At 37.5% G+C, this 14,485-nt stretch overlaps 1 protein-coding gene across 1 annotated transcript in view; it reads right to left on the bottom strand.

Moving 5' to 3' along the window:
* The window catches only part of DPP10 (dipeptidyl peptidase like 10), a 234,834-nt gene that overhangs the window by 24,407 nt on the left and 195,942 nt on the right, over window positions 1–14,485 (bottom strand). The window contains exons 11-15 of the mRNA XM_005154047.3: window positions 10,777–10,900; window positions 8,627–8,665; window positions 7,081–7,188; window positions 2,206–2,297; window positions 193–240 (exon numbers count right to left, since the gene is read on the bottom strand). Coding sequence (XP_005154104.1) covers window positions 193–240; window positions 2,206–2,297; window positions 7,081–7,188; window positions 8,627–8,665; window positions 10,777–10,900 — 411 coding nt within the window. The remainder of the gene's footprint in view (window positions 1–192; window positions 241–2,205; window positions 2,298–7,080; window positions 7,189–8,626; window positions 8,666–10,776; window positions 10,901–14,485) is intronic.

The following is a 14,485-nucleotide window of genomic DNA, read 5'->3' as shown; positions in this document are numbered from 1 at the left end:
GTAAAATACAATGAGCATTCTTAGTTTTGAAAAACTGTTAGTCTTTCCTTGTTACAGTGTAAGTGTACAAATTTTTACATGATATAAATGATTACCCAAACCGCAAAGCATCCATTAAGCTCACAGAACATCATCACAGCACTTACAGCTTGAGATGCAGACATTGTTAACACAGCCCCATGGACTCCTTACCTATGTAGCTGTCTTCCTCTTGGGGATTCTTCTGTGCTTAAGAAATAACTGTGCCCAAAAGATGAACAAAGTTAAACTCAGTTTGGTAAACTGTCTGATTTGGGTGGTGTTTAGAGAAGTGGGAGACATTATAACATTTTTTTAAAAAGTAAAAATTCCCCAATATACATGAAAAGCAAATACTTTATATATAAACCTAAGATCCAAGAATAAACTTAGACCCAGTATACAGAGTAGTTATTTCAGATGATACAGAATTTCATATTAAAAAATGATGAACACGTTATTTCATGGTTTCTGTTTAATTCCTGTAATGCCTAGGAGCTCCAGCATCTGCAAGGACCTCTTTCTGCATATTATAAACACAGAAGAGATAGTTTTTCTTTCACTGTAGAAGTTTGCAATATTAATCCAAGGAGTAGAAAAAGGTCATAATGAAATTATAGTTTTATGATACCCAAAAGTCATTTTGAACTGTAGAACAACTTCTTCTACTTCAGGATAGAAGCTAACACCCTAGGCTGTTTTCCAAGCAAAGTTTTGTGGGTATAAAAAGGCTTAGTAGAGCTGCTGCAAGAAAATCAGGACAAGTACCTTGTATGCGAAAGCTGAAATCCCAGCAATGTTTCTGCTTGAGAGACAGAAGGAGGGTAAGGAAGTCCTCTCAAGTGGCTGAGATAACCCACATGCAGTCTGCCACCACAAAAGTATCAAGAAATTATGGCAAAAATCGTGGAAGGAGGTGATCCTGCCCCTCTACTCTGCTCTACTGAGACCTCACCTGGAGTATTGTGTGCAGTTCTGGTGTCCTCAGTATAAAAAGGATATGGTACTGTTAGAACAAGTCCAGAGGAGGGCCACAAGGATGATCAGGGGACTGGAGCACCTCCCATATGAAGACAAGCTAAGAAAGTAGGGGCTGTTCAGCCTGGAGAAGAGAAGGCTGCATGGAGACCTCCTAGCAGCCTTCCAGTATATGAAGGGCTATAGAGATGCCGGGGAGGGACTCTTCATTAGGGACTGTAGTGATAGAACAAGGGACAATGGGTTAAAACTTCAACAGGGGAAGTTTAGATTGGGTATAAGGAAGAAATTCTTTCCTGATAGGGTGGTGAGGCACTGGAATGGGTTGCCCAGGGAAGTTGTGAATGCTGCATCCCTGGCAGTGTCCAAGGCCAGGCTGGACAGAGCCTTGTGTGAAATGGTTTAGTGTGAGGTGTCCCTTCCCACAGCAGGGGGGGTGGAACTAGATGATCTTAAGGTCCTTTCCAACCCTAACTATTCTATGATTCTATAAGTCATCAGAAAGGCTGTTTCTCCAGTTCCAGTGGAGATGACAGGCATTGTTGCAACCTCAAAAAGGTCCTTGCTGAAGTACCTTTTAAAGAAAATCAGAAGTAGACACTGCTATTTATTTTTGCCATGTGCATATATATGTGAAGATTAATGAATATCCACTAAGTCATATGGAGCCTTCAGATGTTTTGTCAGTTCTGTACTGCTCTAAAAAATCACCAAGTATATGATGAATTTCACTCCAGCTATAACACTAAGATGGGTTGCAGAAAGATTCATCCCTGACTAAATTGGGTAAGAATCAGGGGTTTGGATAACCTCTCTGTATAATTAATTTATGAGGTTGAATCAGATCCCCAATGTCCAGAAACCTCATACATTAACCAAGTAAGCATATACCCTGAAGATTTTGGGTTTTATCAAGTACTGTGACTTTGTCACCAAAATGTTGTTATTGCTGCTTTGTGTGTTGACTTGTTTTATTTTAAAAAATCCATTGAGTCAACTGAGGTCACGGTACACTCCTTTTCCCTCTGCATAAAAACTGGCAGACAAATTGTCTTACAACTGCAGTTTATGTACTCAAGAATGTCAAATTTATAGCAAAGCTCAAAAATGAAAGAAACATTGCTGGTTAATTTTATATATGCTATTTCCAGTTAAGTTGGTTCTGCTTTATTAACAGTTATTTTCATAAACAAAGAGAATAGTGCTTACATCTTTTGAGTATTTTCATCATATGCCAGGATTCTGATAACTTCCCAGTTTCCTGATGTCAGGTGTCTCACACTGATTTGTTCACTTTTAGCCTGGATAGAGATGGAAAACATTAACTTTCACCTTACTTGGTACCTTTTTCTTTGCCTAGTGGAATTGTCTTCACATATCACTACTAATTACATCTTTTTAAACTTTAATATGCAACAAACATGTTTAAAGTACAAATCTGACATTTTTGACAGGCCTGATCCTTTCCCTTCCACATATAAACCTTTCAAAGACATTAAAACCATCTCAGTTTTCATCACAATTTTTTTTGTCATATGCCAGCAAAAAGTAGAAGTTGCATACTTCAAGGTAAGGACCTTGTCATTACACATATTTTGTTTCTCTTAGTGTTACTTTTCCTTCACAGTGGCATAGCAGGGAATCTGACTCAGACCCCTGTAACCAGAACTCTGCACCAGAGTGAGCACACCAGGTTTTCACATTTATCGTGCTTCTACTGAGCCCAGAATACTGCAAAGACGCTGGGACAAGACAGGTCATGAACACCACAGTCATACAAAGCAGCAGGCAAACCTCTACGAGAAATGCACCACTCAGTTCTCTAGTTGAAGCTCCTGCTCCACCATGCATTCTGGAGAAGTCTCTCTTTATCCAGGATCTATAAGAAGAGTCTAAGAGTAGCTCCAAATTTTAGCAGCTGAACCAAATGCTTACAAGTTGGGGAGCACCCTTTTCTCCTTCTCATAAATTATTTCTGTCCCAGTGTGAGCCTAGGAAAATAACTGCTACTAGGTGAAATTCAAAACCTCTCTCAAAGAGCATGATGGCAGTTTTGTCCTCAACCAGTGCACCAGGAACTGAATTAGGAAACATCAGGATGCAATGGGTATCTACCTCCAGGCAAAACCCTACTCTTTGCTTGTAAGATGCAGTAGACTCCTCATCTGACACACATTAAAAACAATGGATACCGAAGAATGAGAAGCTCATTTGAGATTACTTCCAAGTGCAAAAGTAAAATTGTGGCTTAGGCTATTGAAGATTAGAAGTTAAACCCTCACTATAATACAGTGTGAACATACTTAAACTGTTTTTTCTGTATACAAGGCTTATGATGCTTGGCCTATATATAAAAACTTGTAGTTTTCAAATTCAAGACAAACTTTCTAAAGGATAAAGGTGATACTTTGGCTTATGTCTCTGCTTTAGGGGGCGAAATTGAGCTGCAAGAATTACAAATTAGGTCCGATGGGGATGCAACGGTGCTTTCTGACCTCACGCCCTGTAAATCCAAAGCAGCAGAGCACACCTAATCACTGTGGCCTCAGCAGTTATGTGGCCCATGGAAAGTCATAAAGGCAAAAAGTTTTTCTTTAATCCCCGTATTTCTGAACTGTATGCTGTAAACTCTGAGCTCTACATCAAGAGCAGCAGTCACTAGAAAGCAGAAAATGCTCAAGGACATCGATGAGACATATCTGGAAGAAACAAGCCTCTGTGACAAGTCTTGCCAGTACCATTGTGCTAGGTGCTCTACACATGTTTCTGATGACTATTCCCTTTTTCATGAGATTCTTATAGTTAATGCTGTCTCCAAGAATGATTAAAATACAAATTAGTGATTTATTAGAAGTATTTGTTATCCAGAGAGAGAGAAGCTGCAACTATTGAAAGAGATATTTAAGTATTGAGATCACAGAATCTAACAAGAAACAGAAATAAAAAGACCAGCCAAGCGTTAATAAACATGGTTATTTTTCAAGGTTACAGCCATAATACATAATTTATAAAGCTTGCAGGAAGTTCTTGCCTTGATCCATTAAAGTGACTGTATAATTCTTATTTTGTGGTTGAAAAAAAAGAGACTTTCTAGAGTTGAAAACCCCACGTAAGAAATTTCTAGATACATAGTACGAGCCAATCCCATTTTGAGATTAGTTTCTTTTAAATATTTCAGAATTTATTAAAAGCATTTGAGAACAATAAAACACACATCTAGCTCTCTACATTCAGACAGTAAATAACAGAATAGATAACAGACTTTTAAGCAGTAACCTTCCCTTGCAAAATTTAATTAGATGGTTCTGCTAACCTGCTTCTGTTGTACCAGTGACACATGCTTTTCTAAAGTAAAGTCAAAGAAATGCAGTCCAAGAAAGACCATCATTTGTCAGCACTTGTTCTAAGACTAGCAAATAATCCTCAGTGATTAATCTAAATCAGGCCCTTAAAATTTACTATGTTCATAACTCAGACCCCTGTAACCCCCTGTGTTTTAACTTTCCTGCACATGGAGGCTGATTTCTCTTAATGAGCTAATAACTATACTGAAGTACAGAGAAGTAATGAGAATCTGAATGCCAGATTCCGTTGTTATTTGAGCTCTATCATGAGAAACTGTGACCATTTGGGTACCAGCGACCTGATGACTGCTTTGAATTCTGCAGGACACATGTTATGCTGCTGTGGCTCTCATAAGGTATAACAAACATCTGATGGGACAAAACACTTTATGGGCTATGGTTAATATAATTTTTATGCCTCCATGTTTGCTTTAGAAATAATGGACAATCAGATTAATGCACTGTATAAAACACATCATATAAACCTATCTCCTGTCCTTTATTGCTCTGTATAAGCCACATTACCACACAGAATGTTGCTTGTCGATGAATAATGGTTGATCCACTGGATACCACATTTTCTCTTCTCACACTTAAAGTCAAATATGTCATTGGTGATACCATTTGGATTTGTTTATTCATGGTAATGGTGGTTAAACTAGAAGTACTTTTGCTTTTTGGAGCTGTACAGTACTCAGGGCTCTTATTTGGCATAAACTGGACAGAAAACTAAACTCTTAATCATAAGCTTGAATTTAAACATTACTCTGGAGGGATTAAAACGTATTTAAAAGTAGGTTGCCCTGGTTTCAGCAGCAGCAGTCATTTTTTTCTCTTTCTTAGTAGCTGGTGCAGTGACGTGTTTTGACTTTTGGCCTGGAAACAGCACTGATAACACTGATGGTTTTGGTTACTGCTCAGATGTTTTAGTCTGACCAAGGACTTTGTGAGTCTCATGCTCTGCCAGGGAGGAGGAGAGGCCAGGAGGAAGTGGAGACAGGACACCTGACCCAAACTAGCCAAAGAGGTATTCCATACCACAGCATGTCATGCCCAGGATGTAACAGAGCTACCTGGAAGGGCTAGTTGACTGCGGGGTTGGACTAGGTATCGGTCGATGCTCAGTTGGGCTGGGTGGGGTGAGTTATCTGTCAGTGGGTGGTGAGGTGTTGTATTCTCTTCCCTTGTTATTTCCTTTATCATTATTATTATTGGTGGTAGCAGTAGTGATTTGTGTTATACCTTAGTTAGTGGACTGTTCTTATCTCAACCAGCGGGAGTTGCATTCTTTTGATTCTCGTTCCTATCCCTCCAGGAGCAGGGGGAGGGGAAGAAGGGGGAGGGGTGTAAGAGAGAGACTGCATGATTTATGGCTGACTGGGTTTAAACCACAACAAGGTATATATTTAACTATCTTACTGAGTGAGCTTAATCTTTTGCTGAAAATTTTTCCTGAATTAGGATCAAGTTTTCTGGGCTCTTTAGCAAAGACTCTATAGATTTAAGGCAAATTCGAGTGAATCTCTAACATCCTTGTGCATGCTGCAAGTTAATTTTCAGATCTACATCACTATAATTTCATGTGTTTTAAAGATACTTATTCATATTGGGGAAGAAACCAAAATAAGACTTGATTGAATAAATGTTTTTTTCTCCAGGGTGAATTTTTCTGTGGTTACTATATTAATATACATTTACCAGCTTGTCATCTGAGTTACTGTTTTCATTAAAAGATAAATTTTGACATGTCTTTGATTCTTATTTTTTCTGATTGTTTCTTGATATATTTACTCTAGTGAATGAGTATCTTGTTCTTGCTTCTTCAGGTTAAATTTTCATTAAAGTCCTTTTGCTCTTGTTCTGTCTGAAGATCACTGTGAATATATTTCAGACTTAATAATGTTCATACCAGAACACTGTCATAAAGGGAGATAATAGAATTGCCTGGTGCCAGGTCTGCTATTTTGATGTTTTGGGTACCTTAATAATCCTTCCTCATCATACGGCTCTTCTAAAGTACCTGGATTAATGCTCTGCTGATTTAAATAGATGCCTTGGAGTGTTCTGTTCCAGGGCATAATTTCCTTTATTAGTTCATCACTACTTCATACTGGTGACCTTCAAAGTCATAGTGGAAATTTATCTTCTTTCAGATTCTTCTTTGGAAAAAGTAATGACCCTGGGAAATGGAAGCCACTGGAAAATGTTGCAAAGGGTAATAAACAGTCCTAGGTTTCACAAAATTTCAAGATTTGGGTATTGCCTCCCTTTACTGCTGTGTATAAGACTAGATCTTGAATATTCTGAATTGACATTTAAAATTATATGTATGCAGATATAGTGTATATAAGAGGTTAAAATGAGTGGTTTTGCAGGTCACTTGAATTTCTGTGGCTACAAAACATTATTGACAGCAACATTCTACAAGAAAACATCTCTGCTTGACTACAGAAGTACAAAGAAAACATGAAATATTCCAGAGAGAGTACTTTGGAAGTACTTTTAATTTGCAGGCCTTACATGCCACCACAGCACAGGTCTAAGAAAAGAGAAGAAATACCACTTGTTCTGTAAGATGTTACAAATATGCCTGTGTGCACCAAAAGACAACCTGGACAGGACAAATGACCACAACACAAGTGTTCAGAATCTACTGAAGTGCAAGCCTTTGCTTGGCTCATGCGTCCTTGATAGAAGTCCTAGAGGACGATATTGAAAATAGCCTGAACCAAAATCTTACCTGAACAATAAACATGGCGATGTGGTGAAATTCACCCCTGCCTCCCTGCTTCACTGGGACAGTCATGAAGAACTTACTGCCATCCTTGGAGAAAACTGGTTCTTCATTCTATAAATGTAAGATTGCATTAGTATGTCACACTTTCATTAAACTACTTAATTAAACTACTACTTTTTGTCTTCTAGGATCTGGTAGTTGCTGTGTTCATAAGAAAATTGGAGAAAAATCCTTAGCTTCTCAATATATTCTGCAAAGATTAACAGAAACGTGTTGGCTAAAGCTAAATAGTGTTTATGCCAGTAGTTACCATTGCACAATCTTGTCTGGAAGCATGGATTGCAGCCCTTGCAAAACTCCCCATCCCAGTGAAAGGTCCGGAAGTCTCTAATACAGCAGGACTTTACAGGATACATTTGTTTGCAGACATACAATTAATGACAGAGGTAAGTCCTGCTACTGCAGAGTATAAATGTTTCCATGGCCTGGACTCAGAAAAAACGTTACTAAGTACACGCTTAAGGCTCACTGATTTTGATAAAGTTGTATGGCAAAAATAATCATACTGAAGTGATATTCTGAATCACGGTCTTACCACAAATTGTAGCCTGATGTGAGACTATCTCTCCATGTCTAACTTTATACAGAAGTATGAAAGGAAACGGGTTTGCTATAAAAGCACAGTGTTTTAAAAATGATTTCTCATTTGAATTATTAAAGGAAAATGGCTTGCTATAAAAGCATATCTAAGAAAAAAAAACATTTCTCATTTGCACGTTGCAAAATGAAGCCTGAAACATATTTTAAATAGAATGTGTTTCACTCATTTATTGGACAGCTCTTCCGAAACTATGGAAATGGAATAATTTGCTGACATATTCAATCAACATATTGTTTTGGGTATGAATTTAGAAATATTATTCTCATGCATTCCAATTATAGAAGTTATAACCTCTAATCTTCGATCTCCTTGGGGCTTAATTTGGTGAGATTATTTTTTAATGAAAAAAAAAAAATCAGCACAGTATATAGGAAATGCCTGAAATGGAATTTGTCTGATCTGTCTTTAACCATCCAAGAGTTAGGTAGGTAGTTAATCAGCAGTCACGTAAGTGCTTACTTAACTGAATGCAGAGATTGGAAACTGAAGGGAATATTGCCCATGAAACCGAGACAGGTGTCTCAGTTCAAAGGGCTGAATTGCTCGCTGGAAGTACATATCTCTTTCCACAACTGACACGGTCAGCTAGATAGCAAAATGTCCTCCGTTTGATGATAAGTGGTGGGATTCTCACTACCAGAGAAACAAGCTGCCATTTGATTGTTTAGACAGACACTGCTATACTCCTCAGCTGTTAAATTAATTTAGGATCCTAGAAATTATTAAGTTTTAAAAGGAATGGATTTTAATAGCTTATAAAATAACATATAATGAAACAGAAATTTATGTAATAAATATAAGTAATATGGTTAAATAAAAATTATTAAAATGTTATTAAATAAAGCAAATCACTTACTCATACACACAGAAATAGCATTTATACTATACCTGTTTAGGAAGCCAGAGGTCTGACTGCATTTCATATTTCTAAAAAAAAAAAAGAAGAAAAAAATACTTTTATGGAACAACTATAGACACAAAGCACTTCCCACATTCTTAATAATAAAGGTCTCTAGCTATTTCGTGGGGTTTTCTTCTACTGTGTTACAATCTTCACATCTCTTCATTGACACTTACATTGAAATAAACGATAATTACAAAGTCAGCTGCTTTATCCAGAGCTTTGGGTAGAACACCATGGGGACCTAAGAATGCCTTTTTCAGTCCTTTCTGATTAGCTATCAAGAAGCTTTACACAGGCAGTTCTATTAGTTTTCTGCCTCTAGGCATCATTTGACAACTGGATATTTTAGGTCCTTCATCAACACCACGCAAACAGCCAGCATCAAGCTCAAATTGTGAGACCTCAAATCACCATCCCTTGCTTTAATGGGCTGTACTGTGGCATAAGTGAAGAGAAAAAAAAAAATAAATGATTGCTTTTTACTGGTCACTTATATTTTACGTCATGCCATGTAAAAAAACCCAAAAAACCCAAACCCCAACCAGATACTGTGCATGCATTGCTGGAAAAAAATACATCAACTGCTGTAAATTGCCACAGTCACACTAAAGTAATCAAAACTTATTAGCTATAGAAGCATCTGTACATATACAGCCTGAAAAATTAAAAACCTGTAGCTATTAGAGCAGCTGGTTTTATACAGTACTTTTAGGAATTGAGAACAAAAATGCTAGGGGAAAAAAAGAAAAGGTCAACAGTTGAATTCAAATGGTGTGATACAACATCAAATTCTCACAACAAAGCCTCTTTTGTCATCCGTTACTGAATTAAAGAACATCACCTTGTTCTATTGGATGCAATGTAGGAACCATCAGGGTTACAAGTATGAGCTGGGTCTGAGCTGCACTCACTACAGTGATACTGTATCGCTACCCTTCCTCACACACCTATAAAGATCCTTCAATTTTTCTGGAGCAGGACTTATTCTCGTGCCCTTATATTATGCCCTGGATTACAGGACCTTGAAGCAGGTAATGGTCTCCTTCCAGAAGCAACTGCTCACAGTGGTTCACGACTGACTTTCTTAATAAAAAGGCACAAAGCTTAGAGGAACCAGATAAAAAGCAAGTAAATCAACAAATCTCCATGTTCACAATCCTAACCTATGGTTTAGGGACTTACATACGGTTTCTGCATCAGGAAAAGCAACTTGCACTATGCACCAAAAGAAGCAGACAAGCTCAGAAATAATCCCTAATACTTTAACATGACTGACTTCAGTAGCAGACACTGATGGGAACCTTTTGACTCAGAGGCCAAACTTAGACCTACATTAATCACTCATAACCATTTCTACTGCCAAATTATACCCTCTACTTTGGAGCATCTGCTGGTACTGATATTAACATGTATAGAAAATATTTATACTTTCAGCTCATTCTGGGAAGAGATCGTGACTCAGAATGGGAAAGTGGCCAACTGCATTCAAGATGCGAGATTGACTGTGAAAATGGAGAGATGTAATGCAAAAGTGCTAGAAGTCAAAGTCTGGGTCAAGGGATGGGATGTGGCTGAATTCAAATAAAAAAATGTATTTTAGCTTGGCTTACATTCAGAATATAATATGCCTGTTGCCTTTCAATTTTTTTTAATAATTGTTTTTCCAGAAGTTATTTAATTCTACCATGAAATTTGCAGGAATTACTGGAATTGTACACCTTTCCCTAAAACATATTTAGGCTGTGAGAGACAGAAAGATCTGAAATGAAAGTCTGTAGGGGGAGAGAGGAAAAACCAGGCAGCTAAAAATATCTGATGGAAGACAAACTTGTCACTGCACTAGCTGTATCCAAAGTACATGATGTTCAGCAACTGCAGTTTCCACTGAAGTTAATGAATGGACAAAGCTTAGTAATTCTGGAGAAGTCACTCAAAGTTGCTAATTACATGAAAAAAATTCACCAGATTTGGAATTTTCTTACATCCGTTTCCTCCCTGTTGACTAATTATATTCAGCTTGCAACTACTGCATTTGCAAACTGATTTCCGAAAATCTTTTTCTGAATATGAAGACAAAATGCAGGGAGAAACCTTGAAAAAAGATCATAGAAAGCATAGGAAGAATCCAACTTACCTTGCTGCAAGCTCCAGTTGTGGTTTCACAAACAGTAAGGATGGAGTGATTCTGAGGTCTGTTTAACCATCTCACCACAGCCTTAGTATTGCTTACCCATTTCACCATGGTAATGTAATATTCCCTAAGTAAACATTTGAAAACACAATGTTCAAATCATTCCTATTTCAGATTAAACTTTTCTGGGAAAAAAAAAAATCATTCAGGAATGTCCATTTCATCAAATGTTGGCTTTGTACCACATGACATTATAATTATTGAGGGATGGAGAAAATAACACCAAATGCCCAGCATTTCTGTTCCTACAAGTGGGAAGGATCAGTTCTAGTGCGTTGTCCCCCTGGGAAATTTGTACTCTGTTAGTTCCTCCTCCTCAGTCATTTGGAATATATAAACTTTACCAACTCTGAAACATAATACTTGTGAAGCATACATTTGCAAATACACATGAATCATGTATTTGCCCGCCAGCTTAAAAGCAAAAACTAAATTCCAACAAAGCCAGTATTTTCCTATACTAAATCCCTTCAAAAGACACATATTTTTGCAAAACAATCCAGCCCTACTGCCAAACAAAAAAACCCAGGTCTGTAAGTCTGTAATGTCAGAGTGCAGACAAGACCACTTTAAAATGTCACTTGTTATAAAATAACAAGTATTTTATAATGGGACTTCTGTATAAAAGGGAAGTCATACTCAGCATCAGTGTGTGCCATCTTCTATTTTAACAAATAGGTCATAATATTGGTCAAATTGTCTCTTAACCCTGGCTGAGTGAGGGACATTTCCGAGGCACAGACTCATAGTATGAAGTATCTGCCTTCCTGGAATCCTAATAGGCTGTCAGATTGGTGATGCTATAGAGGAAGACCTGTTGCAGCTTGCCATCCCTGTCAGGCTATTTGCTTCACTTCTCTATTCGTGGCAGCTGGCAGCTTTCACAGTCCAGCTGAGTTATGCACAACAGTGGAGTGAACTTGCCTGGAAACTCATCCCCCCTTTAAAATAAGGGTCTTAGCTTGCATATAATTAGGTTTTTAATTTAATGCTGATGGAGATCTCATTATTCTTTGACAATACATTTAATTATACATTCAAAAGACTTCTTACTAGATCAAAGATGCTAAGCAGTGTCAAAATCAAAGTTGCATATAACTCTGATGTTCCACAGAGGAGATGCAGCAGTTCACTACAGCTTCACCCAGCCTCAGTCTGGTCGTATCTTTGAAGAACACAGCTGAACAACCCAATATGTTTCACGTTTGACTTTTAGTGAAACAGAAATTTTCGCATGTGGATACCAGAATAATGACTAGAAATGGTGACTTCAGGTATATGCTGAGTCTAATATGTATGGTTTATGGTTTAAAAAAGCCTTTTAACTTAACGAGGAGCAAAAATATATGCCAAAAGTAACAAAAGATCTAACACAAGACCAGGTGACACAATCAACAAAGTAATGATCCAACAATCTCAGTTAACTGGTTCCCCATACCAGAACTCAAGAAACAAGAGCTGAAAACTTCTCCCTCTGCAGTTCATAAGGCCATTCAAAAACATTGCAACTGTGCATACAGAAACCAGAAGACAGCCAAAAAGACATATTCAAAATGTATATAAATGAGGACTGCCTTCCTCTACCAGTACTTGAACACCAAGGTAAGAAACATCCACTGACAACAAAGCCTAATTTATCCCCCAGACAAATTCTACAATTTGAAAAAGTCTTCAGTGAGGGATGAAAACAGAATATTTAACCATTCAGAATCCAGCTGATACAGTAATTAATAGTCCAAGTCAAACCATAACATGCTTTCCCATCACTGACACAAACTCCTTGATTACTGAAATGAAAGCAAAAGATAATTTAAAAATTCCCTGGTTTTAACCCTCTCCATCAACTATGCATAAAAATATGTTCAAATTTCACTACATTATTACTTGTTTATCAAGAGTGTAGTATAATGTGTATATATAAATAAATATGTACATGCAGTAATGCATACCCTTCTGAAATTAAATACTGTCTCCAGGTAATGTTCCTTTGTAAATCACAGTTTTGCAGTTTATCTAGTGTTTCAAATATACAGTATGCATAGACACATACAGGGTAGTAATATTGTTGCAGTCAACAGATATGACCAAGTCAAAGTTTGTAGAAGAAAAATGTATGTTTTGTTAGATTGGCTGATACAGTTGAATAAAACCAAAGAAGACTGAAGGGCAAAATTTGTTCTAATTCTGAGGAAGCTGCTATCAGTTTTTTTCTCCAAAATATCAGGCATTTTTGCCATTAATGTATTGTAACAGTAGTGCAAATAAGTGCTCTCTTTTTCCCTCCAGAACCAAACCCACAAATGTACTGGGATTACCGGACCCTCTGCATCTGTTCATACAAGTTTCCTCACAACATCACTTTAAAGAGGAAAGACTACAATTGCTTTCTGGACAAAGGACTAAAGCAAAATATTATTTTAGATACTACCCAACACTTTGCACGTTCAGAGAACAACTTTCATTTTTCTTGGGAATATTTCTTAAATCAGACTGTGGATTAATTTATGGCATGTCCAAAGAGTAACAAACACAGTTACTGATTGCATGTGTAATGTTAGTTTAAACTCACTGCATCACACAGGGGCTGCATGGCATAGACTCAATCAAGTTTTAGCATTCAACTGGCCTAACAACCAGACTTTTCTCCCTTGATATGGCTTGTTTTATTCAAGCTGCATCTCCTCACCTCACTCCTGATTTTTTCCTATACTTTGTTTAGCCAGTTCCAAGGTTTTTCTTATTGATCCCCTTTCTCACAGCAGGACCACTGTAAGACAATCATGGGAAACAAAATTTGGTTTTTGACACCCACTTCCTCTGTCTCCACCATCTCACCTGCTGTCAGGATTCCCATTCAAATCCCTGATTGTCAAGAAAATATCATTCAATCCCTGCCTCACAGACCTGCCATTTTGTTTTTTAGCCAGTCCACATTTCATGTTCTAGCCAAGTTTTCATCTCAGACTTTTTAGAGTCTCTTCCCTCACATTCTGCCCTAGGATTGTTTTCTTTCTGAATTCCAAAGAGAGCTTTCCTCTTTACTCACAGGTACAAAACACAGAAAAGGGAGTCTGCTTCTACAGAACCCCATGATCAGTCAATATTAAAGGAGCTTGTACATGGCTCATTTTATTCTAAGCCGGATTGAACTGGGCAATGCATAAAACCAAGAGCTTCAAGCTCCTTGTCGAGATCTAATTCTGATTCCACATTTATTCCACGTAAATCTGCTGCTTGGCTTCAAATCGACCTAAGGGCAGTTAGATAAGATAATGAGTATAAAGAAGGTATAGCTTTCCCCTAGGTCAGTGAGCCAGGAAAATGACATGTATGCACTCAGCTGAACAGTAGGAGCTGGAATATCTCACGTATGCTGAGGAGGAGCTGTACACCAAGAAAGATCAGACTTTAGGGCCTGAGTCAGATGGAGGGTATTCAGTGAGAAAAAATATCTAACTGTAGGTATTAAGAAAGCAGTCTTTCCTGAGTATATGGCAATTCATTTTTTTCCAAAGACTTGTAACTTGATGAAATCTGGATTAATTCTTCATTGCTGATAAAAACATGTTAAATATCGAAGGTGCTATTATCCTCCACCATGCTTGAAGGCACAATTTTTAAAACCTTTATTTCTTATAGAATGTTTTCCTTT

The sequence above is a fragment of the Melopsittacus undulatus genome, chromosome 4 (assembly GCF_012275295.1).
Source record: "Melopsittacus undulatus isolate bMelUnd1 chromosome 4, bMelUnd1.mat.Z, whole genome shotgun sequence".
In the NCBI taxonomy this organism is placed as follows: domain Eukaryota; kingdom Metazoa; phylum Chordata; class Aves; order Psittaciformes; family Psittaculidae; genus Melopsittacus; species Melopsittacus undulatus.
The sequence above is the reverse complement of the archived record's forward strand: the minus strand, read 5'-3'. Positions and strand labels throughout refer to the sequence as shown.